Below are 24,648 nucleotides of genomic sequence, written 5' to 3'. Positions count from 1 at the left end.
GGATGTCAAAAATTGTCAACGAGTCAAGAAAATAAATCTAAATCAAATTAACCACTATAACTCATACCTGAAAGAAGTTTCCTCAAAGCCTGTGCGTGAAGCAGAGCGGCTCTGTCTTTTAGTGGATTTCTTGCCCCTCCTCGGGTGTGCTCGTCGACCTGAACTAGACGTGTCGGTCGATGAGCTGCTGTTCTCTTGGGACTTAATAGGTTCTGTTAGGATGAATGGAGGTTGATAAGAAAAATTCAGAGAGAATAATACCAAGTACTGTAGTAAATAGTCAGTTCTAGATTTAATTGTAAATAAAAAATATAAATTATGTTTTGAGCTATATGAAAAACTTTCCTGAGTGGATCATTTAGCAGATAACTAAGGTGAGGTCTGCTGCGTTTCAAGGCCAGAATAATGCATAGTCAAGAATAATAACAAACTAGCACTTGTGCTACAAAAAAGTCTATGCAATATTGCAGCACTGTAGTACAGTGGTGCCTTCGTTTATGAATTTAATCCATTCCCAGAGATGACTTGTAACCCAAAAATTCATAACCCAAAACGAATTTTCCCATAAGAATGTCAGTTGAATTAATCCGTTCCATACTCCCAAAAATATTAACTTCAAAATACTGTACATTTCATACATAATAAACACAAATATTTTGTACTATAGTATGTACAAGTTTTAACTTACCTTTATTAATGACTTTTGTTGGTGCATGGAAGATGGTGAGGAGGGGGGGGGAGGGTGGAGGAGGAGAGGTGTTAGTGTTGGAAAGGGTGTCTCCCTTCCATTATAACACCAGGCAGTGATGACTTCTTTGGGGTACTCCCTCTTTCTCCTATGTTTTGCCTGCATGCCACTAAGCCCTGGTTGTGGCTCACTGCTTGTTTGTCTCACTAAGAACTTTTTCATAGAGACTTGTTTTTCTTCTACGGTCATCCTTGTTTTCTTAGGTTGAACCTTACCACCGACTTTCTTGAGATCCATGGTGTGGTATATAATATTTACTTTTATGTTTAAAAACAAAAAATGCTAAAAAGCAATGAAATTCTTTACAAAGAATTCATGTGCGAGACTCACTACGCGGGAGGCACTGTTGAACCGAGTTGCAGTCGCCCATTCCACCAGGAACCACATGCTCGGTCAACCCATACATATATCAACAAACTCACAACTTGAGGCAAAGCTCGTAAACCAAATAAAATTTTATGAAGAAATTGAGATCGTAACTTGAAAAATTCTTAAATAGGGGCATTCGTAAACCGAGGTTCCACTGTACTTAGTAATCCACTGAATAATAGTGCTAGGTTACCTTCCAGTGAGATATGTAATTACATTTGTCTGGGCCTCTGGAATATTCCCAGCAAGGCTAACCCCAATGGATGAAAAGAAGATATTGAAGTCATTACAGTTTCTAAATCTGCAGCCAGAGTATTACCATCGTTGGTGCATTTAATCTGTTGTTACTCGAGTGCTGACTGGACCAGGATATGAGATGGTTTCCCCATGTGCTTTTCATGTTTCCTATTGTTACTTTAAATCTGGTTTCATAGCAGGAGTGTTTAGCTATTCTTATGGAGCAGCTTATGGGCCTTCTCAGGCGTGAGAACCCGGAGGATTGCGTATTGCTGCTTCTTGCTTCTTGAAGGTAGTTGGTCTAGATACTCAAGTAGGCAAACTGGTAGTGAGTGCCTTCCCTTAATGGCCCCCTGTCCTACCCCATCTTTAATGCTCACATTCACAACTTGATGAGGGTCCAGGATGGACCGAAACATCGCCACTTTCATATGTGTGGGTTAGGTTATTCACAAGAAGTTGGACAAGGGCTGATGTAACACATTCTTTTCTATTTCATCTTAGCTCTTTCCACTGGTGAAAATATTTCTTAATAAAAGACAGTGATCCTCGATTTGTCAGGGATTGATGCCTGCATGACAATCTTGTCAGTGATTTGTAAGGTAATCTTATCTCATACTGGGGATATTTTCCTGGAATCTGAGGATGCCTATTGGTATGTGGTCCTTTATCTGAGGTTCAGGAACTGGCGTGCTTCAGGATACGTCACACTTCTTACCACTTATGTGCTTTACCATCTGGGCTAAATCTGACTCCCAAGATAATTTTTCTTGATTTACATGGGTGGTCTTCTGGGACCTAAGTCTCCAAGATATCAGTGTCTTGGGTCTACCTCGACAATTGGTTCATCTGAATTCTTAGTCAGAGGCTTTGCCTGTTATCTCAAGATTCTTAACTAGGGTGTTAGGTAAGTTTAACTTTTTGATCAATGAGCCAAAATCCCAACTGCAGTCTTCACAATGTCACACATTGTAAGACGTTTTGTAATTAGCAGAGTGTAATTATCCGAGTGTAGTTACAGGATGAAAGACATGCTCATCGTGTCCCATCTTCCCAGTACTCTGTCATATGATGCTCAGAATTCCGTTGAATTCCATTTCCCAAGTGTTGTTTCATACACTTATTTTGTCTAGGTCATCTTGAAGGGCATGACAGTCGTTTAAGTCTTTTATCATCTCTAGTAGCTTAGCTACTTAGCATCATCAGCAAACATGTTCATATAATTCTGCATAAGTTGATCATGAGTTTGCACTACCTATCCCATCAGAATCTTGAGACTTCTAGACTGGCTAAGCTTTGCCTGTAAGGTGTTTTCCCTGGGTTTTGTCTGGCTGAAGGCAATGAACTGGTTTCTACACTTTTATGCTCATCACCTGTTATAAATGACATGTTTGTCTGCTTCCATCCTAACAATAGATTACCTGATAATGACTAAAGTTGGGACCTTTTCAGTCTGATATGGTCCTATCTTACCTAAGGCCTGGTTTGTTTATTGTAAGGGCGATCATATTTATCATACTGTTCTTTATTGTCTTTATGTCATTATTCCCAGGCCTCTAGTCAGATACATGTGTATTGCCAGGTAAATGATCTTCATAAGCTTGAAACTCCTCATAGATGTTCTATTCTGACATCTGAGCTTGAGGCTTCTGGCAATTCGTCCACACCTTCATTACCATATACCTGTCAAGGATTTCCTGGCTGCAGGGTCAAAGTGTGCACTTGGACAGCTCTCCAAGTTCTGTGGAGAGCTCTCCAAGCTCTTCCTGTTCTGTGGCTCTAAAGCACATTAAATTTTTGCTCTCACGTTTTCTTGTCTTGATAACTGCTTCCAAATTATTTTGGCCTTGGTAAACATCTAAGTGGAATATGTACAAAATCACATTTTGAAGGAATATCAAAAACTACTTTCTGAAAATGACACTTGGATGCTCCTGTTTTCTCCCTTGAGCCCTTGATTTTCCTATGTGGAGAGTTTTTGTATTTGTTTCAGATTGTAATAGAGATGAGGCTGGGGGACCTAGAGTTTCATAGGGTGTTGCCATTTGATGGCAGTCGAGGAGAGTGACCATGTAAGAACTAGCAATTTTATATAAGCACAACTTGACAGTCTTTTTGATGCCAAGTAGGGCTTGGAAATACTTTTGAGTAAATATGGGTGAGTGTTCTGTAATCACTCGTGGCATGAATGAGAATTTCACCAGTGCTTCCCATGCACCTGCACGATCCAGTAGGGATATTTGTAAAGACGTGTTGTGTTGGTGCAGAATGTTGCCCCATATTCACTCAGCCTGAATTTGTATTTCTAAATTTTACATGCAATACTGTGGAACCTCAGTTAACAGGTTCCCCAGAGTACGAATTTTTTGGTTGATGATGTCAAATTCGTTGTAAAATTTGAATTGATATACGACGGGTTTACTTGGAAGACAATGTCTGTTCATACACGTATGGGTCGAACGAGCACATAGTGTTGGGGGCGCGGGGCGAGGCATCTCAGTTTGTTTACAAGTCTATCCCATGTAGTGACGACCGCAGCCGTGCTCGAATTCTTTGTGAAGAATTTCATTGTTTGCCTGCTTTTCTGGGGGGAGCCCATCGGCTCCCCGGAGCTATCCAGGCTGAATGGATATGTATATTTTTCTGGCGTCAGTCAATGCATGGAGTTCTTGTCTACCGGGGACCACAAGCCAGAACCTGGCCCCTCTCTAGAGAGCACGAAAAGCAATGGCCTATAGAGACCGCCCTGTGGTTGGGAGCATTCTGTCTGCCATTGACCGGGACAGGAACACAGAAAGGTAGGTGCCCGAAACCCTATTCTGGTAAAATTATTGTGATCAAAGGCTCAACAGGTGGACAGAACTCCCTAAACAAAAATTAGCAAACTAGCATGACATCATGATGTCACCACGCTGCTGTCTGCGCAACCCCCCCTCCCTCCCTGGGAGGGGAAAGGGGGAGCCTCAGACCCATCTGCCGGCGACCCAGCCTACAGTTCTTAGACTGAATGTCAAAGAGCACAAAAAACACTGCCAACTGGAGGGAGGGATGCCGGGGAGCCTCGGGGACTCACCCAGGAAATGGAGTTTCATTAAATTCAACGCTGGTTTTTTGCTTTTTTTAACATAAAAGTTTTTATTATATATATCACGTCATAGGTCCCAAGAAAGTCAGTGGTGAAGTTCAACCTAAGAAAATAGTTGTGAGGATGATAATAAAGGGAAAACAAGAGATCATTCATAGTGAGAATGTGATGTCTCACTACAGACAAGTGTTAAAACATAGGAAAAACAAGTGTCTAGACAGATTCTTAGTAAGATAAGCAAGCAGTAAGCCACAAGCAGGTCCTAGTTGTATGCCTTCAAAATGTAGGAAAGAGAGTGCTCCAGAAATGTCATCACTGCTGTTATAATGGAATGGGACCCCCTTCCAAACACTAACACCTCTCCTCCCCTCCTCCTCACTGTCTTCAACACACCAACTAGAGTCCTCATTCAAGGTAAGATATACATATAGAACGGTATTGTAGCTAGTACAAAATGAGTGTTATTCGGTATGAAATGTATTTTCAAGTTAATATTTTTGGGGGGGTGAAACGGATTAATTCAATTTACGTTATTTGTTATGGGAAAATTCATTTTGGTTGACGACGCGTCTCTGGGAATGGATTATGATTGTAAACGTACTTTATCTAGTATTATATCTATATAGTACACTAGTGTATTATATTGTACATATAGTACACTAGCGTACTATATAGTACATATTGTGTATTATATAGTACACTATAGTGTACTATATATATAGTATATATAGTGAACTATATAGTACATATAGTGTATTATATAGTACACTATAGTGTACTATAATCACAGGAATATCACTGAGTAAATATCTTAATGATTTTGAAAACATAGCTCTGTACATTCTGTAAATAACTATAATGGTTTGTAAATCTGAACAAAGTTAATGTTGCCTGACAGCACATATTTGTGAGTCTAGTATTTGTATATATATATGTATATATATATATATATATATATATATATATATATATATATATATATATATATATATATATATATATATATATATATATATATATATATATATATATATAACTGAAAACTCACACCCCAGAAGTGACTCGAACCCATACTCCCAGAAGCAACGCAACTGGTATGTACAAGACGCCTTAATCCACTTGACCATCACGACCGGACAAAATGAGGTGATAGCCGAGACTATTTGAACCACCCCACCGCCGGCACTCGGATAGTTATCTTGGGCATAGCATTTTACCAAATCACCTCATTCTTAGGGGCACACGTGAGGAACACAAATGCGAACAAGCCAGAATGGTCCCCTGGACAATATGCAACTGAAAACTATATATATCATATATATATATATATATATATATATATATATATATATATATATATATATATATATATATATATATATATATATATATATATATATATAATGTATCCAAACTCCAAATAAGGATGGTATTTAAGGATTTTGAAACAGCTGAAATCTTAATAACAGAATTACAAAATAAAACCTACTATTGCTCACAATATAAATTATCATTCAAGTACTGTATTTTTTTGTTTATGTATCACTGGAACAATTCAAACTTACCCTGTTGTCTACTCCTAACTCGGTGTTTGAATATATCAGTGCTACTGCGAATTTGGCTTATAGCAGACTCAGGACACGATCTGCTGCTGTGGGCAGGGTGGGCATGGATATGAGCATGCGCCAAGCCTGCAGACTCGGCAAAGGTTGGCGGAGAATCTCTCGTTCCCGGACCTTCTGAATCACTCCCTAAAGTATCATACTCACTAATGGGCATATGGAGAGAGAGAATTTTTTTCACTTCAGAGTCTGTGCTGCCTAGGTTGTCAGACTCTGCAAAGGAGGACCATAGTAACTTAGCTCTATAGCAAGGTCTAAATAACACTTACATACTAAACTCATTATATTAGACATTTGGGGCAATATTTATAGAAGCTAAAGTGTGCACATAAAAACACACTCTCAGAAAGAACAATACTGTATTTCTGACCAACTTTGACCACAAAAACTATCATATACTGAATATACAACTCTTCTAATTGAGTAAGATTGTCAGAAATGTCTTATTGGGTAAACTTGAAGACATTTTTCATAACTGTTGTATTTATAACACTGTTAATTGTGCCATTAAGTGATAGTACCTGCTTGATGCAAGTCAAATTATTGTTACATGCTCTTTAACAAGGCTGCTAATTATTACTTGCTGACATATTATTTATAAGCTGACAAACAATATATACCCAACATTACCTATCATCAATCACACACCATACCAAGATGAAAACATTAATCTTCTAATATGTCACACCTGAAGAAAATGTCCACATACCTGTGCTCTCTACGTGAGGGTCTCTTCTGCCTTTTCTCCTCACTTTGGTGTACTCTGGTTCTTTTTGCTGTCAAAAACACAACTTTATTTATTTATTTTTATTTATATATAGAAAAGTTCTTACATTCTTGTACAGCCACTAGCACGCATAGCATTTCAGGCAAGTTCTTAATCCTATGTTCCCTGGAATATGACCCCACAAATCGTTTAACAACCAGGTACCCATTTTACTGTTGAGTAAACAGAGGCTACATTTAAGGATTGACGCCCAGTAAATCCTCCCCGGCCAGAATACAAACCCAGGACAAAGCGCTCGTGAAACACCAGGCGAGTGTCTTACCACTACACCACAGGGACTGCATTATGATTGGTCAAACTATGCAGGTTCTAAAACATAACATTAATTGATAACAGATACTATTAAATATCATTTACTGAAGTGTAAATATAGAAAACAATACAAGTTTTTAAAGAATAACTAATCAGGGTTTTAAAATATATTAGTAATGCACACAGTTTGTATTTTTAATTCAGATTTGTATATCAGTCACTTACATTTCATGTCCTACATGAAAAATCCAGCATTGAATGTAATGAAATGCCTCTTTCTGGGTGAGACTGGATGGCTCCCTGAAACCAAGGTGGCTACAAACTACAAGGTCACATTAGCTGCAGGGTTCTGTTTGGCCTACTGGGGATCAGCGCTAGAACCTGGTCCCTTCACAGAGGCACAGAGACCTGTTGACACTCTGCCACCCCACCAGGAAAGCATTCAGTAAATCAGTAAATAATACAGATCACTGCTTGGTTCAAAAAGACCAAATCCTCAAAACTGCCAAATGAATTCCCCGAAGCACTCCCTTGAGCGCAGGCGGGAACGTGTAAATTATTATGTATTATTATGTTTCCACGTGTAAATTATTATGTACCTCTCCCGCCTGCGCTCAAGGGAGTACAGTTTTAGGCTCTTTAGTCGGTCCCAATAGTTTAGATGTTTTACTGAGTGGATTCTAGCAGTAAAGGATCTCTGCACGCTCTCCAGGTCAGTAATTTCTCTAGCTTTGAAAGGTGCTGTCATTGTGCAGCAGTACTCTACTCTAGAGAGCACAAGCGTTTTGAAAAGTATCATCATCGGTATAGCATCTCTAGTGTGAAAAGTTCTTGTTATCCAACCTGTCATTTTTCTTGCAGTTGTGACGGCTACTTTATTGTGTTCTTTAAAGGTAAGGTCTTCCGACATGAGTACACTCAGATCCTTTACATTGCCTTTTCGTTCTATGTTATGATTTGCCTGAGTTTTGTACGTGGTTTCCGTTTTTATATTTTCATTTTTTCCATAGCGCATGAGCTGGAACTTATCTTCGTTAAACACCATATTATTTTCTGTAGCCCATAGAAAGACCTGATCTACATCTGACTGGAGGTTCGCCGTGTCCTCTATGTTGCCTACTCTCATGAAGATCCTAGTGTCATCTGCAAAGGATGATACAGTGCTATAGGTTGTGTTCTTGTCTATGTCCGAAATGAGGATGAGAAAAAGTACTGGAGCAAGCACAGTACCTTGGGGGACTGAGCTCTTCACGGTTGATGGGCTGGATTTTATTTTGTTGACTATTACACATTGGGTTCTGTTGGTCAGGAAATTGTAGATCCATCTGCCTATTTTTCCGGTAATTCCTTTTGAACGCATTTTATGTGCAATAACACCATGGTCACATTTATCAAAAGCTTTTGCGAAATCTGTGTAAATTACATCCGCGTTTTGTTTGTCTTCCATAGCATCTAATGCCATATCATAGTGGTCCAGCAACTGCGACAGGCAAGAGCGCCCTGTTCTGAAACCATGTTGTCCGGGGTTATGGAGTTGCTGTGATTCCATGTATTTTGTGATTTTACTTCTTAGCACTCTCTCAAAAATTTTTATGATGTGCGATGTTAGTGCTATCGGTCTGTAATTTTTTGCCTCTGCCTTATTTCCTCCTTTATGAACTGGTGCTATCTCTGCTGTTTTTAGTATATCAGGAATAACGCCAGTATCTAGGCTTTGTCTCCACAGAATGTGGAGGGCCTGCGATAGTGGTTTTTTACAGTTCTTTATGAATATGGAGTTCCAAGAATCCGGGCCTGGTGCAGAGTGCATAGGCATACTGTTTATGGCTTCTTCAAAATCCAGTGGGGATAGGGTGACGTCTGATATATGATTTGATGTTGGTATCGTATCCATGAAAAATTCATTTGGATTATCAATCTTTAGTCTGTTTAATGGCTCGCTGAAAACAGAATCATACTGCGTCCTCAGTAACTCGCTCATTTCTTTGTTGTCATCGGTGAAAGTTCCATCTCCCTTTCGCAGGGGCCCGATACTAGATGTGGTTTTTGATCTTGATTTTGCATAGGAGAAAAAATATTTCGGATTTCTTTCTATTTCACTGATGGCCTTTTGCTCTCTTTGCCTCTCCTGGGTTTTGTATGATTCTTGTAGCTTCCGTTCAATTGTTTCTATTTCTCTACCTAACCTTCTTCGCCGTTCTTGAGATAGGGTGCGACTCTCAAGTTGTTCCGCGATTCGTTTTCTTCGCCTATATAGAGAACGACGTTCCCGTTCCAATCTGCATCTCTTCCTCTTTTTTCTTAGAGGTATGCGGTTTGAACATATTTCTAGTGCTACTGAGCTTATTTTTTCCAGGCACTGGTTCAGGTTTGCATTTTCTAGCTGTTCTTCCCAGTTTATTTCTGTGAAGTCCTGGTTTATTTCCTCCCAGTTTATCTGTTTATTATTGAAGTTGAATTTGCTGAAATCTCCTCCACCGAGAATCTGGACTGGTTTTGAAGGTCTACTCCCCATGGTTGTCATAACTTCAATTAAGTTAACTAGGACGACTCCAGAACTGCATAACGAACCCAGGACAGACACGAAGATCATACACAAACAAAAACCCGGGTTGCGCAGGAGGTAAGCTGCAAGGACTATCCACACCACATGTGATGGGACGCAGGAAGCTGAAAACCTCCGGAAGGATGGGACTGAGGAACACACGGGATCAAGGAACGGAACCCGGGGAGGGGTAGATACCAATCCAATACATACAAGGAGGGAGCAAAAGAAAACCCCACTCCTTGTGACTCAAGCCTCGATCCAAGGGTACAAAAACCCAGGCGGGGTCCAATGGGGCCCAGGGGCCTCCAAGTCCACCCTCTCCCCATGCCCTGGGAACCCTACACCATGGCCCCGGAGCCGAGCCGTCCCCCCAAAGCCTTGTCCTCGCAAGAAAAAGCCGGGAGCAGCTGTAAAATCACTAAGGAAGGGGGGCCCACTGGTAAGATCAATATGCATTAGCTGGAGGAACAGGCACAAATGCCTCCACCGCCACCCAGGAAGGGGACACCCTCAAAACCACCCGAGTCACAACACCAACTAGACCCTGCCTCACCTCCAAACCCGCTGACAGGTCAGAGCCGGAAGCAGGGGGGGGGGGGGCGGACACACAACAGAAGGGGAAGGAAGGGCGGACACACAACAGAAGGGGAAGGAAGGGCGGAAGGTCCCAAAGTCGAAGCGACTCCCACCCTTTATCCGTGTCCCTAAAACCAAAATGGGGCAGTCTCGGGGCATCCGGCAAAGCAACCAATCCATCGCATTGCAGCAACCATAACCTAGCACACAACGCAGCTGCTGCATGCACCCTCAGATCATGATCAGTAGCGAGGGTGAACTGGAGCACTTACCAACAACAAACATCGGCTGACTCTGGGTCAAAAGAATAGCTGACCCTACAGGCAGCATGGAGGAGGCACAACCGGTGAATGTCACCCTGAGACAAAGGAACAGAGCAACCATCAACTTGGCATGAAGCGAGGGGGGGACTCAAGGGTCACATCCATCGAACCACAGAGCCCCCGCGAGGTTTCCCAGGGCCCTTAGCCTTGGTAACACGCTAAGGGAAGCCCAGGCAGGGTACTGCAAACTGGCGCCCAAAACTACCAAGTAAACTTCTAACGCTGAACCCCCGGGACGTGTCACTCACGGGGGGGTCAAGCAGGGGGGATACCACCAAAAACACACTTATATATATAAGAGGACCCTAAATATAAAGAGGGAGCATCAGACCAAAGGCAGACTCCCCCCCCCCCCACCAGGCAGAAAAACAAAAACAAAAGGAAAACTCAGGAAGGGGACAACGTTCCCAGGAGGAACAGAGCCAGGTTTTAAAATAGGTGATAACTAGCTGTGCAGTACCGAGCACCCCTACCAGTGATGAAAGCTACCTCCTACCCAGAGGCAAACAAGGGCAACAAGCCCCCGCTGGCTCCAAGGGCGGCCAAGTACCAAGTAGTAAAAGACACAGTGGAGGTAGACTCCCAAGGTGACTTGTGGAAGATGGCTCCAAGCCCCAAGGGCAGTACTTACTGGGCACCTAGGGGAAGGAAACCCTAGGCGCATGCAGCCCAAGTACCGTAGAATATTACTCTTGGCTCACGCATCACCTGTAGAGACAGACTATGCCACAAGGCACAGTAACGAAGCAAAACTGGAGCCAAAGGCACCTGACTTGCCAGTATCACATCAGCCAAGAACTGTTGGTGGGATTGCCAACACGAGAGTCTAGGGCTCCCCTTCCCCCTCCCGGGGAGGGGAAGGGGTTGAGCAGACAGCTGCGCAGCAACGTAATGACGTCATGTTCGTTTGCTAATTTTCGTTGTGGAGTTCTGTCCACTCGTTCGGCTTCCAGTAGCAATATTTTCACCAGAATAGGGGTTTGTTTTGGGGCACCTATCTTTCTGGGTGCCAGACCCGGTCGATGGCAGACATAGAATGCTCCCAACCACACAGGAGTTTCTATAGGCCATTGCTCCTCGTGCCTCTCTGATGGGGTCAGGTTCTGGCTCGTGGTCCCCAGTAGGCAAGAACTCCATGCACTTTGATACCAGAAAGCTAATACTTACATATCAGCCTGGGTAGCTCCGAGGAGCCAACGGAACTCCCCCCAAAAAAAGTTACATAAATCTACTGTTATTACCTTTTTCACATGCAGTATCAAATGCATGTTAAAAACTCACATGTCTTAATGGAAAAGTCTCTAATGTGGTCCTCTTGGGATCATGATACACAAAAGCACCTTGGACAGAGTGATATGGTCCAGAGTAGACAATGCCTGAGTCTGTACTCTCCCCATAGTGACTCTTTGGCACTGCTGGCAGCTGGAAGGTTGCATATGGGCAGATGTCCTCAATGTAATCTGTTAACCAATGATACCAGGAGCAGTTAATTGTTGTTAAAAAGTCATTAGTTCAATAAGCAACATTTACAGAGCACTATACATTTCTGCACAACCACACCATGCTGTAGGTAATAACTGGTAAATTGTTGATAATAAGAGAATTAATACACAGAGAAATCACATTATCGTGTTATATCAATGAGAAAATTCCAGAGAGAATTAATGTACAGTATTAGTTAAAATACAGCAATCATCTTTATCTTTACCCATGATGATCAGGCCTGCAGAAAAAGCATGACCTGTATAGGTAATGTCAATTTTCATGACAGGGAAAACTGTATAGGAAAAGGACAAAGATATTAAAACATGATATATTTTAGTGAGTATATCTTCACTTCACACACACACAATTAGGTATTTAAACTACCTTCCATCACAAGGACCCAGCACCATCAGACACTAGGAAATCCTCTACAGCAACACTAGCACTCTTTGTGAGTTGTCATGTACGGCAGTCGTGTCAAACATGCGGACCACATGCGGTCTTTTGAAAGCACCCCTGTAGCCCGTAAAAAAAAAAAGGAAACTGAAATTTGGAATATCATATAATAAAATAGAAAAAATATTCTGTGATAATTTTTATTAAATGACTTCAATTAGTTGTCGTGAGTCACTCTCAGGGTAACATACATGTGACCCATATGGTGTCACATACCATATGATCATTTCATATGATCATTTGGGTCACATAAATGTGACCCAAATGTGACCCAGGGATGTCAAACTGAGGGTCCCTAAGGGGACCCTCAGTTTGACATCCCTGATGTACAGTGTGTACCAACAAACACACATATAGCAAACCAAATTAAATTGGTGATAAGATGACAACATATTGCCAAGAAAGTGATACAGTCTTGAAATTATGGAAATGTAAGAGTGAAAAAAGTGAGAAACAAAAAGTTCTCAGAAGAAAATAGGATGCCAGACAAAATAGTTATATTCACCAGAAGGACCCAGGAGTACAAAAAAAACAAACAGCGTTGAATGTAATGAAACGCCATTTTCTGGGTAAGTCCCGGAGGCTCCCTGGAGCTATCCATGGCTGATATGGATATCCTAACTATTTTGCATCAGTCGATGTGGGTGGAGTTCTAGGCCTACCGGGGACCATGAGGCAGTACGTTGCCCCCCCCCCCCCTCACAGAGGCACGAGGAGCAATGGCCCATAGAAATGCACATGTGATTTGGAGCATTCTATATCTGCCATCGACTGGGACAGGCACCCAGAGAGGTAAGCACCACAAAACAAACCCCTGTTCTGGTTAACAACGAAAATCGTCATACGAGTGGACAGAACTCTCCAAAAGAAAAATGAGCACACAAGTATGATGTAACACGAGCCGCGCCACATGTCTGCGCAGCTCCCCCCTCCCCGGGATGGGAAAGGAGGTAGCCCAGACCCTCGCGGTGGCGATCCTCACCCCAATTCCGAGACTGGATATAAAAAAACGCGAAAGATCGCCGACCGGAGGGAGGGTTGCCGGGGAGCCTCCGGGACTCGCCCAAAAAATGGCGTTTCATTACATTCAACGTTGGTTTTCTGGGGGGAGCCCCTACGGCTCCTCGGAGCTATTTCACCAAAGACGAAAACAGAGGGACGCATCCGGGAGGTGGTTGGTGCTCACACCACAACACGAAGTCGAAACAACAGGCAGCAACAGCCGACCCAAGACGACAGAGGCCCAATTAGGCCCAGGAACAGACATAAGGGAGCGCACAGCCAGGACCCGGCGTGACTGCCAAAAGCACCCTGTGCCCGAATGTCAGCCCAAGACATGCCACCAAAGACGGCAGCAAGTGCAGCAAACCTACAAACGTCAAAGGAACGGGGAAAAACTGCAGGCTGGCTAGACAGAAGAACCTGGCGGACGACCGGAGAGACCCGAATCCGAGAACAGGGAAGGGAAACTGGATCAACTCAAAGCGCAGCCTGGCCACATAGGCCGGGGTGCGCAAAGAACAGCTGAGAGCTGCAACCGGACACAAGAAGAAGCATCCCGGCCAACCAACCAAGCAACAACAACCCCAGGGACTCCACTGGAACCAAAGGGGCCACAACAAACCAAAGGGAAGAGAGAAAAAGAGCACCATGCCCCAGAGCAGGACAGCTCTGGTGGAGCAGGACAGCTCTGGTGGAGCAGGAGCAGGCCGGAGGCAAACAATGCTCGAGACAACCTGTGAATGCAGCAGAGGGAACAACAAGACCGGAGCAATCCGAAGCGGCTCCGCCAGCACCGCACGAGACAGGGCGACGGTATGCAGCCAGAAAAACGACCTTGAACCACCATGAGAGAAGGACAAGACCACGACAACAAAGAGCGCAGTACACCAACGAAGAGAAAAAGAAAAAGAATGACCGCCAGAAAACCCCATACCGCCACCGAGACGAAGCATACCACCACCGAAGAGACGAGAGTGTGCAGATCTCTGCACACTCTCCAGGTCAGCAATTTCTCCAGCTTTGAAAGGGGCTGTCATTGTGCAGCAGTAATCCACTCTAGAGCGCAAAAGCATTTTGAAAAGTATCATCATTGGTATAGCATCTCTAGTGTGAAAAGTTCTTGTTATCCAACCTGTCATTTTTCTTGCAGTTGTAATGGCTACTTTATTGTGTTCTTTAAAGGTAAGGCCATCCCCCCACCACTGACACCATCCCCCCACCACTGACACCATCCCCCCACCACTGACACCATCCCCCCACCACTGACACCATCCCCCACCACTGACACCATCCACAGGGTGTATTGAGGCAGCAGGAAGGAGAAGGCCAGACTTGGAGGAGTTTCATTCAACACGCCAGACAAAAAAAAAAATATAGGCTAGCTGACTTCCTAACCCCCCTAATACATCCCCCTCATCATTGACACACCCATTTATTATGCACTCTTCATTTTGACTATGGAATATGATAAAGCGATGTGTTGCAAGCGACTGAAATGGTAAAATTTTCTCTCCTAATTTTGTGAAAAGCATCAAGTGAGTATAGTATGAAGGGACCTACGTGGTGTCCAGTCAGCAGAGAGAGGCCAGACTGGACAGACACATCTCCACTTACACCTCCTTCCTTTTATCTACTGTAGGCGTAGAAGTCCACCCCACATCGACTTATGCAAAATACAGTAGTTAGGGTATCCATATCAGCCATGGGATAGCTCCGGGGAGCCTTAGGGGCTTCCCCAGAAAAAAGTACAGTAGTACAATCTGCCCTCTAATTTGAATAATGTAAATAAAGGAGTTGAGGTAGTGAGAGGAAAATAGTAAACAAGGAGTGAAGGAAGACTGTGCAGATGTATCTGGTCAATGAACTTGGCAACGAGACATGAAGTTGATCTGAAGCTCAGGAGTGTGTAACACATCACACATTGAGGGAGAAATGCAGAAATTTTATTACTGTTCAAATCCACTCGGTAAAACATCAAAATTACTGGAACTGCTTAAAATTTTTATATCTATATTCATTAAGTACAAGCTAGAGAGATGTACAATAATTTACACAGAAAAGATTACAGGGACTCGTTCCAAATCTGCATAACGAAATAACTCCACATGAGACAAGAAGGCATGGCAGGAAGTGTAAAATAGCTCCATTGAAAAGCAGAGGTGCAAAAGTTACATTAAGAGACCATTTTATGAATACTAAGGGCCCAAGACTGTACAACACTCTCCCTTCTAAACAAATGGGCAAAACTAGCTGACTCATTTGCTAATGTACAGTACCATATATTTATCCCCTTCAGTGTACAATATTACTATTTCTTTATAGGCAAGGTATTAATGTGTGTCCCATTATTACTACTATGTATTTTTCCCCCAGTATATGATGGAATTACAGGCAATGTTACTGATTTTGCCGATGTTACATTCATTTATCCCTCATATATGGGGCTATAGTTTACCAAGTCATTTACTTGGAATGATGAATACACCCCCCTTGGTTTTCTGCCTGGTCTTTGGCCATGTGGATGCTGTAGGCCCATAGCTACTGGATTGGCCACGTAGAGGTGTACGTGAGGTGGTATTGTTTACAGTGACTTGATCACAGTTCCCTAACTTTCATCCATGCCTTACATATATCACACAATCTCGTCAACATCATTCTGCAATGTTCTTTCCAAACACCAGGAATATCTCAGAAAGGCTTTTTACCAACACAGCAAAGAAGAGGAAACACGTGCTACTGTTTGCGAAGAAATACAAATTAATTAGAAAGTTTTGAAAGTGGTTGGTGTCCCTCAGGCACTCATCTGTGCTGAATACATATCAACTACGACTTTGATATTACAATGAAAATAGGGATAATTCTAATATTCCACAATCAAAACTAGAATCATCAATGCTTGGCAAAGAGGAATGTAATTAGCTATCCTAAGGTAAAATGTTAATAACAAAGTGAGATCAAATTAAAAAAAAAAAAAAAGTTCCAAAATAGCTTCTTATGGACAAAAGTAAGGTTTCCTCTGGGAAAATTTATATAACTATATCATGTTCATGCACTACTGGGTGGTTAAGATCATTTAAGGTTCACCATGGAAGCAGAAGGGTCAAAGTTGTAGGTAGGAGGCTCCAGTTGTCTGCTCCACAAGCATTGGTGCGCTTGCATATAAAGACATATTTCTGGAGTGTCAACAGAGAAAAATGATCGCTATTCAAGTCTCAAAGGCATAAATTTCTAAAGTGGAGAATATTATCCTGAGATACTCTGATTCAAAGAGGAAATGATCACTCTATTTCAGGTTCAGTCATTAAACCTTTTCCATCTGTTTCAGGTGAACCTGGAATTTCAACTTCTCACCTTTAAAACTTCTTCATAATATAAAAGTACAAACCAGCATCTTAAAAGAACCAAAAAATTACTTCAGGATAAAGCCTTTTCATTTATTTCTTGCACAGTACCTGTTTTATTTAAATAGGGATGCTGAGAAAGAATTCAATCAACATCTAAGGTCCAAGACTTTTCATCACTCTTCCCTTACACATACGGGACATAACTGGTTAACCTCTGGCAAGTGTTCAAAAGAGAACTCGACAAGCACCTTCAAAGGATGCCTGATCAACCAGGCTGTGACTCATGTATCAGGCTGCAAGCAGCTTCATCAAACAGTCTGGTGGATTAGACAAGCAACCAGGAGACCTGGTCAGAGACATTGATCCCCAGAATTTTCAGACCAACAGAATTTAAGATTGTTGATTTGTTGAATCAGAATCATGAGGTAGGTAGACAGGTATTTCAACTTACCACTGTTTGGAGAGGAGTGTGGGCAAGAGGAGTTGGTGGTCTCAGAAGATACTTTGTGTCAAAGGTGTATTATAGTGTTCGGATACTGGTATCAAAAGTGTATTGTTGTCAGTAGTAATTACCTAAGTAATTATCTATTTTATTTTTTTTTTTTTTTTTTTTTTTTTTTGAGATATATACAAGAGTTGTTACATTCTTGTACAGCCACTAGTACGCATAGCGTTTCAGGCAAGTCCTTAATCCTATGGTCCCTGGAATACGATCCCCTGCCGCGAAGAACCGTTGTTACAACCAAGTACACATTTTACTGGTGCGTTAAACAGAGGCTACAGTTAAGGAATTGCGCCCAGTAAATCCTCCCCGGCCAGGATACGAACCCATGACATAGCGCTCGCGGAACGCCAGGCAAGTGTCTTGCCACTACACCACGGAGACTGATGTGTAGTTACAGGATGAGAGCTATGCTCGTGGTGTCCCGTCTTTCCAATACTCTTTGTCATATAATGCTTTGAAACTACTGAGGGTTTTGACATCCACCATATTCTCGATTATTCCAACTGTCTGCAAAAGTGAACTTTGAAATATTTTTTGGCAGCTTTATTTCCATAGCTGAAATCTCTGACCTCTTGTTTTTGAAGTTCCAGGTTTCAAGAATTCTTTATAAATTTTGTCAATTCACTTTACTATTTTGTATGTGGTGATCATATTGCTTCTCTTTCTTCTAGCTTTGTCTAGAAGTAACACCTTTAGCCTCTCCTCATAGCTCTTGTCTTTCAGTTCTGGAAGCCATTTTGTTGCATGACTTTGCACTTTTTCCAGCTTATTGATATACTTCTTGAGATATGGGCACCATACAACTGCTGTATATACCAGTTTGGGTCTCACAAAAGTATATGAACATTTTCTATAGTATGTTACCATCCATGTATACAGTATTTAAAAGCGATTCTGAAGTTGGAAAAGCGTAGCATATGCTCCTCCCACAATATTCCTTATGTGCTGCTCTGGTGACAGTCTACTATCCAGAACCACTCCTAGATTTCTTTCTTTGTTAGAGTTCTTTCATTCCTTTCCACATAATCTGTAAGTTGTGTGTGGCCTATTTTTCTATTCCAGAGTCTATTACATGACATTTATTCATACTGAATTCCTTTTACCACAGTGCTCCATACCTTATTTTGTCTAGATCATTTTGAAGGACATAACAATCTAGGTCTTCTTTAGTAACTTAGTATCATCAGCAAACATTCATATAACTGTATTACTTCTGGTAGATCGTTCATATAGTAGTGTGGCGTTGCTGGTGTCAAAAGTGTGTTGTTGTTAGTAATGTCAGGTTGCTAGTGTCAAAATAGTGTTGTCAAATGATGTGTTGGGTTTTTGGTGTCAAAGGTGCATTGTTGTGTCAGTGCCATGGTGTGGTGTTGGGTTGCTGGTGTCAAACATGCTTTATCAATGGTGTGGTGTTGGGTTGCTGTGTCAAAATTCCATTATTGTGTTAGTGGTGTGGTGTTGTAGCAGTACTTGCAGCATCATTGTGGTGGTAGTCAGTGACGTATGGTAGACTTATGGTAGTCCCCATAAATCAGGCTATGAGCAGCCGCATCCAACAGCCTGGTTGACCAGTCCAGCAACCATGAGACCTGGTCGAGGACCGGGCCACAGGGTTGCCAATCCCCGAAAACACCAAGATAAGGTAGTTTGGGATGTCGAGTGATTTGAGTCAATGACCTTCACATTAAGTTGCCTCTATGCCTAATGTCCCAATTAATACAGTTGTGTATTTTACATTTATAACTCATTAATACATATATTGTATTTCCTCTATTTTTATTAATAAAATTCATGTAGCCTGCATGGGTTTATAAAGGAAAAATATAATTTAAAAGTAACAATTCAGCTTACTGTGTTGTAATCTGTGTTCTTGTGTATCTTATGTGATACAGTACATCTTGAAATGTGTAGTTCTTGAAAATTTACATAACCTAATCTTCAGTTATTTAAATTTCCGTTCGAATATGGCGAATTTTAAAAGAAAATTATCTGAACTCGATTTTGGCTGGATAACCCAAATACATACAGGTATTCGGTTCACTGGGCTTTCGATAACCGAGCTCATACAGTACTAACAATTTCAGTACAGGTACATCTGTTTTTTATTTATAGTGTGTGTGTATGGATGGAAATATGAATTATGGTGGTTGTGGTACAACAAATTACGAATATGGTAATTTTTAGACTTTCCCTGTAAGAATTCTGCTTATCCAAATGTCTGGCTTATCTTGCAGGGGGTCCTTCCCATATAATTTGGATAAGTGAGCTTACAGTATAGTGCAAGAGGTCCCCATGATATGAACACCCATTATACGAACATTCATCTAAACATGCTCTTAATTCTCCCCTTCATTCATTAAATCAATTAGCAAGCATCCCCAATTTTACAAGCAGCATGCTAAAATGTCCACATGGTAGTCATAGTGGAGTACTGTTTTGTACAAAAAACGTCCACATGACCGTTTAGGGAGCCAGTTGGCCGAGCGGACAGCACACTGGACTTGTGATCCTGTGGTCCCGGTTTCGATCCCAGGCGCCGGCGAAAAACAATGGGCAGAGTTTCTTTCACCCTATGCCCCTGTTACCTAGCAGTAAAATAGGTACCTGGGTGTTAGTCAGCTGTCACGGGCTGCTTCCTGGGGGTGGAGGCCTGGTCGAGGACCGGGCTGCGGGGACACTAAAGCCCCGAAATTATCTCAAAATAACCTCAAGATGGTTCGGCATGGAAGGTCAAACCGTACGCAAGACGTTTTGGCAGCTTATTTTCCAATTGTCAAAACAGTATATATACAGTAGTTTGTTTATGATGGATATAGCTTAGATTATGCTGTGTTAGGCTCTGTTGAGTTAGGTTAAACTTGGTTGGGTCAGGTTAGGTATGATTTAAAATACGTTGGTATACCGTTGTGTGTAAGATGCGACTTGGCTGAGGCAGCGTGGTTCTCCACAGATACAAAAGTTTTCTCATGCCCAGACTAGCCAGTGATATGCTTTCTATGGACTATATTGAGGAAAATACCACTATCAATGGCTGATAGGAAGAGGAAGAATGTTGATAATGCACCAGTGTTAAGGAAAAGACAACCCATTCATTACTTTAAAGACGAAGTTAGACATTATTAAGCACTCTTGAAATAAAGTATTGCAAACATTTACAGTGTGAACCACTCATTTGGCAACCATCTTAAAAGCCAAAGCATGGATTTTACAACATGTGCAGAGGTTTCACACTACTGAAATATAAAACAATAAGGAAAAGATCATATTTAATTCACGAGATGGAAAAGTTGTTAACATAATGGATTGAGCAGCAGAACCGTCGTTGACATGATGGATTGAGGACCAGAATCATCGTTGACAGTGGATTGAGGACCAGAATCATCGTTGACAGTGGATTGAGGACCAGAATCATTGTTGACATAATGGATTGAGGACCAGAATTGTCGTTGACATAATAAACTGAGGACCAGAATCATTGTTGACATAATGGACTGAGGACCAGAATCATTGTTGACATAATGGACTGAGGACCAGAATCATTGTTGACATAATGGACCGAGGACCAGAATCATTGTTGACATAATGGACTGAGGACCAGAATCATTGTTGACATAATGGACTGAGGACCAGAATCATTGTTGACATAATGGACTGAGGACCAGAATCATTGTTGACATAATGGACTGAGGACCAGAATCATTGTTGACATAATGGACTGAGGACCAGAATCGTCGTTGACATAATGGATTGAGGTGCAATTGCCTTGCACCCTATAAGTAAATTTACATTGAAAAGAAGATTGTTTTACAAAGTACTATGAGAATATATTTCCTGAAAGCCTCCAGCCCATCAATTTCCTCGGCAATCTTCAGGAAAAAGTTTGTTTTTTTAAAACCATTTGGAAATTATTTTTGGGAAGTTTGACCCAAAACCATCAACTTCTACAGCAGTTAGTGACACTGATGATGAGCCACAGGTGTTTGCCACCAACCCATCATCTCCCACATCAAATGTAGCCAGTGAGACTGAAAATGACCAGCCACCCTCTGCTGCTGATGCATTAAAACCCTTGACGCATCGCCAACCCAGCAGCTAGATCTCTTCACTCCTCAAAAATCAGTCAAGTTTGACAAGTAGGATAACTTCATCATTCAAGGTAAATAATAGATTGTATTTTGTATAATATAAATTCTAAAATTATGAATTTTGTGATGATTTTTTGGTGATGTGGAAAGACATCCCCCATTTATAGTATTGTACCTATGGAAAATCTCATTTTGTATTCTGAACAAATGTTTTACAAACACATTCTCAGAATGTAACTTGTTCGTTCTTGGAGACAAATGGCTGTACTTTTCCAGCTGATCATTAAAAATTTAGATTGGAGATTAGCATGGGAACTACACACACACACACACACACACACACACACACACACACACACACACACACACACACACACACACACACACACACACACACACACACACACACACAAACAATGCACTTGTAGCCTAAGATTCACATTTAACAAACATTCTACTAAAGAAATTTCACACTTTAATAGAGTATTTCTAAGGTCGAACAAAACACAGAATATGGAAATTAATTTTTAATAAACTAAACAGAAAAGTAATTATAAAGTAAGTGCACATTAATAAACTAAAAACTAAAAAGACAAAGTAACTGGGTAAATTAAAGTAAATGGGTAATAAATGTTAACCTTAAGATGAGGAAGGTTCACATGGTAAGGGCCTAAAACACAAGGTTGGGGAGAATGTAACTAAGCAGTAACTGTGATAAGCTAGGAACCAATGTAAGAGTGAAGTGTGGGTGCACAAAGGTGGGGTGGGAGGGTTGCACTATCAGCCCAGCTGGTGGGGATACCCCACATCACATGCTTTATGTGGAGGAAGATGCTAGAGTGAGGAGGTCCAGCCCTTACGTATCATTAGGCTGGAAGCCTAATGATTGAAGCCTTCCCCCTTCCACCCACAGAGCAGCAGCTGGTTTGCTCTCCCCAGAAAAAGCTGCGTTTTGCACGCGCTTGATTTTCGAGGTTGAGCGAAATGTGGAATTAGGAATAATTTGATTAAACTAATACATATAAAGTAAATAAGAACAAACTGAACAATAATAAACTAAATTGTAATAAGTGAGTAGAACAAACATGTTAATTCATAATGAACAATAATAAACTAAACGTAAACTATAAAGAGAAATCAATGAGTACACCTGTGTATGCATGATGGGGAGGTCCGTTATGAGCCTTCCCCACCATCAACATGGCTGGCAAGGAGCAGAGTGTATACCGTATTTATAATAACCTTCATGGCTTTGATTATTCACGTACTGTATAGGCTACTATATACTTTACATTGTAATGTATGTCACTTATCAGATTCACTTATTATTATTAAATTACTTCTTTGAGCTTCAATAGCAGCACTGAAAAAAATTAATCAATAATGAATTTAACATTGTAATAAAATTAAGCATTTAGTTTTTGCAATGTTAATTAACACAGAAAACTGGAATTTACACATGTTAATTTAAATTAATAGTGAATCACAGAACCATTATTTCAAAATAAGGAATACTAGCTCTTAAAGAGTACAGAACAACAACAATATCAACATAACAATGATATAAAGTTTACCATCAACTGTTCCATTACCAGATGATTCCTTATTGGTGGCAGTATCTTGGGTAGATGGTGTGGTAACGGGGAGTGCGGAATATTGCTGGTGCTGGTTCTGCTGGTTCTGTATTTGTGCTGTGGAGGGAGACTCTGCCATCCCTCCTGAGCCTCCTCGCTCACGCATCTCTGTAGAAAGATGAGTGAAAGTTCAAAATACTACCTCTAATCTGAATACAGTGAGGATGGAGAAAGGGACTTTGTAATTTGTTTAAACAGTTGTCATGCTGTAACATGGACTTGAAACTCTCACCAAGACAGCAGATATCATTTAAGAGGTGTGAATTGTTTACCCCTCTAAAAACAGGTAAACAGTTACCCAATGCTTATATAAATAGTCCCAAGTACATTCTGTGAGTGGAAAAAATTATGAAAATATAAGTGATAAATGAAGAAAGGCAATTCTAAACTAAAGAAGAAATAAGGAGATAACTTTAAAGAAAAAAAAATTGGAACAACTTGAAAATGAGCTGACATTCATCCATTGTTGTAGCCAGTGTGGGTTACAAGAAATGGAATGGTACCCAACCAATTGGACAGTCGGGGAGTGAATGCAGACCTGCATGAAGCGAGACCGTCCCAGGTGAGTTGAGGTGGTGTTTGTTGTCCAAGATCTGGTGCGGCCATTTCTAGCAAGGACCCCTGATTTTAAACACATGTCAATTTTTATGGGCATGCAAATAATTTCTGGAGCATCACTTTGAGCTCCAAGTTGTCTCTTGGTATATGGCAGTGCTGTTTAGGCAGCCGCTATTGCTTGGTGCTCATATTAAATGGTAAGGTTTGGTTGCGTTATGTCACCTGGCTATCGTTGGCAAGAGATGATAATGTATGTAGATTTGCCTAGGACACCTCTTAAAGTAGACAGTTATCCCCCTTTCCATAAATACATTTTTGTTTTGTGTTCTAATTTAGTGAATAAATTTGTATATTAAGCACATGGTGTTTCAGGAAATCCTTTCTCCCCCATATTGCAGAATTTTGCCATATTGGTCTCACAAATGGATCATCTGCCTTATCAAAATAAATTCTTTTAATGAACCAATTATCTGGTAGTGCAGCGAAATCAGAGTATAAATCAGACAACTTATATCTGGCAAGACACTGTTTTCTTGGTAGAGCCCCTTGTGGCTACCTGAAGCTACTATCACTGATAGTGTACCAACTACTAGATCACATCAGCTGTGGAGTTCTACAGGCATTCTGGGAACCAATCCCTGAACAGAGCTCGCCCACCCCACCCTCACAGAGGTGTAGGGAGTGGTGACATCTATTTATGCCACTACCGGGAAGATACCTAGAAAGCTAGCAAAACAAAACAGACCACTGCTGACTTCAAACGAGACCACAGCCTTGAGAACTGCTGAAAGAATTCCCCCAACAATAAAAACTATAAAAATCTCTTGAAACTAGGGTTAGTTCATTAGTCTCACCTTCCTCACTCATTTCAGGGAAAGGGGAGGCAGCTCACAGTCTGCCAGCTCCTCCTCCAGTCTTGTGCTGATAGGTGTAATTGTGTTGGGTTGCATCTCTGCTGCTTCGGCTCCAGTATTGATGTTTCAGCTAAGTGGTAGTTTTGCCTTTGTGGGAGTTTCCTATACATTGTGACAT

General features: G+C 41.4%; 1 protein-coding gene across 1 annotated transcript in view; it reads right to left on the bottom strand.

Annotated features, from left to right (window-relative positions):
• LOC123758359 (Down syndrome cell adhesion molecule 4) overlaps nt 1–24,648 on the bottom strand; it is a 228,503-nt gene that overhangs the window by 38,509 nt on the left and 165,346 nt on the right. The window contains exons 39-43 of the mRNA XM_069323052.1: nt 22,999–23,166; nt 11,829–12,007; nt 6,771–6,837; nt 6,005–6,274; nt 68–212 (exon numbers count right to left, since the gene is read on the bottom strand). Of these exons, the coding sequence (XP_069179153.1) occupies nt 68–212; nt 6,005–6,274; nt 6,771–6,837; nt 11,829–12,007; nt 22,999–23,166 (829 nt within the window). The remainder of the gene's footprint in view (nt 1–67; nt 213–6,004; nt 6,275–6,770; nt 6,838–11,828; nt 12,008–22,998; nt 23,167–24,648) is intronic.

This window comes from Procambarus clarkii, chromosome 11 (genome assembly GCF_040958095.1).
Source record: "Procambarus clarkii isolate CNS0578487 chromosome 11, FALCON_Pclarkii_2.0, whole genome shotgun sequence".
Classification (NCBI taxonomy): Eukaryota; Metazoa; Arthropoda; class Malacostraca; order Decapoda; family Cambaridae; genus Procambarus; species Procambarus clarkii.
Note: the sequence above shows the minus strand (reverse complement) of the source record. Positions and strands in the feature narration are given on the sequence as shown.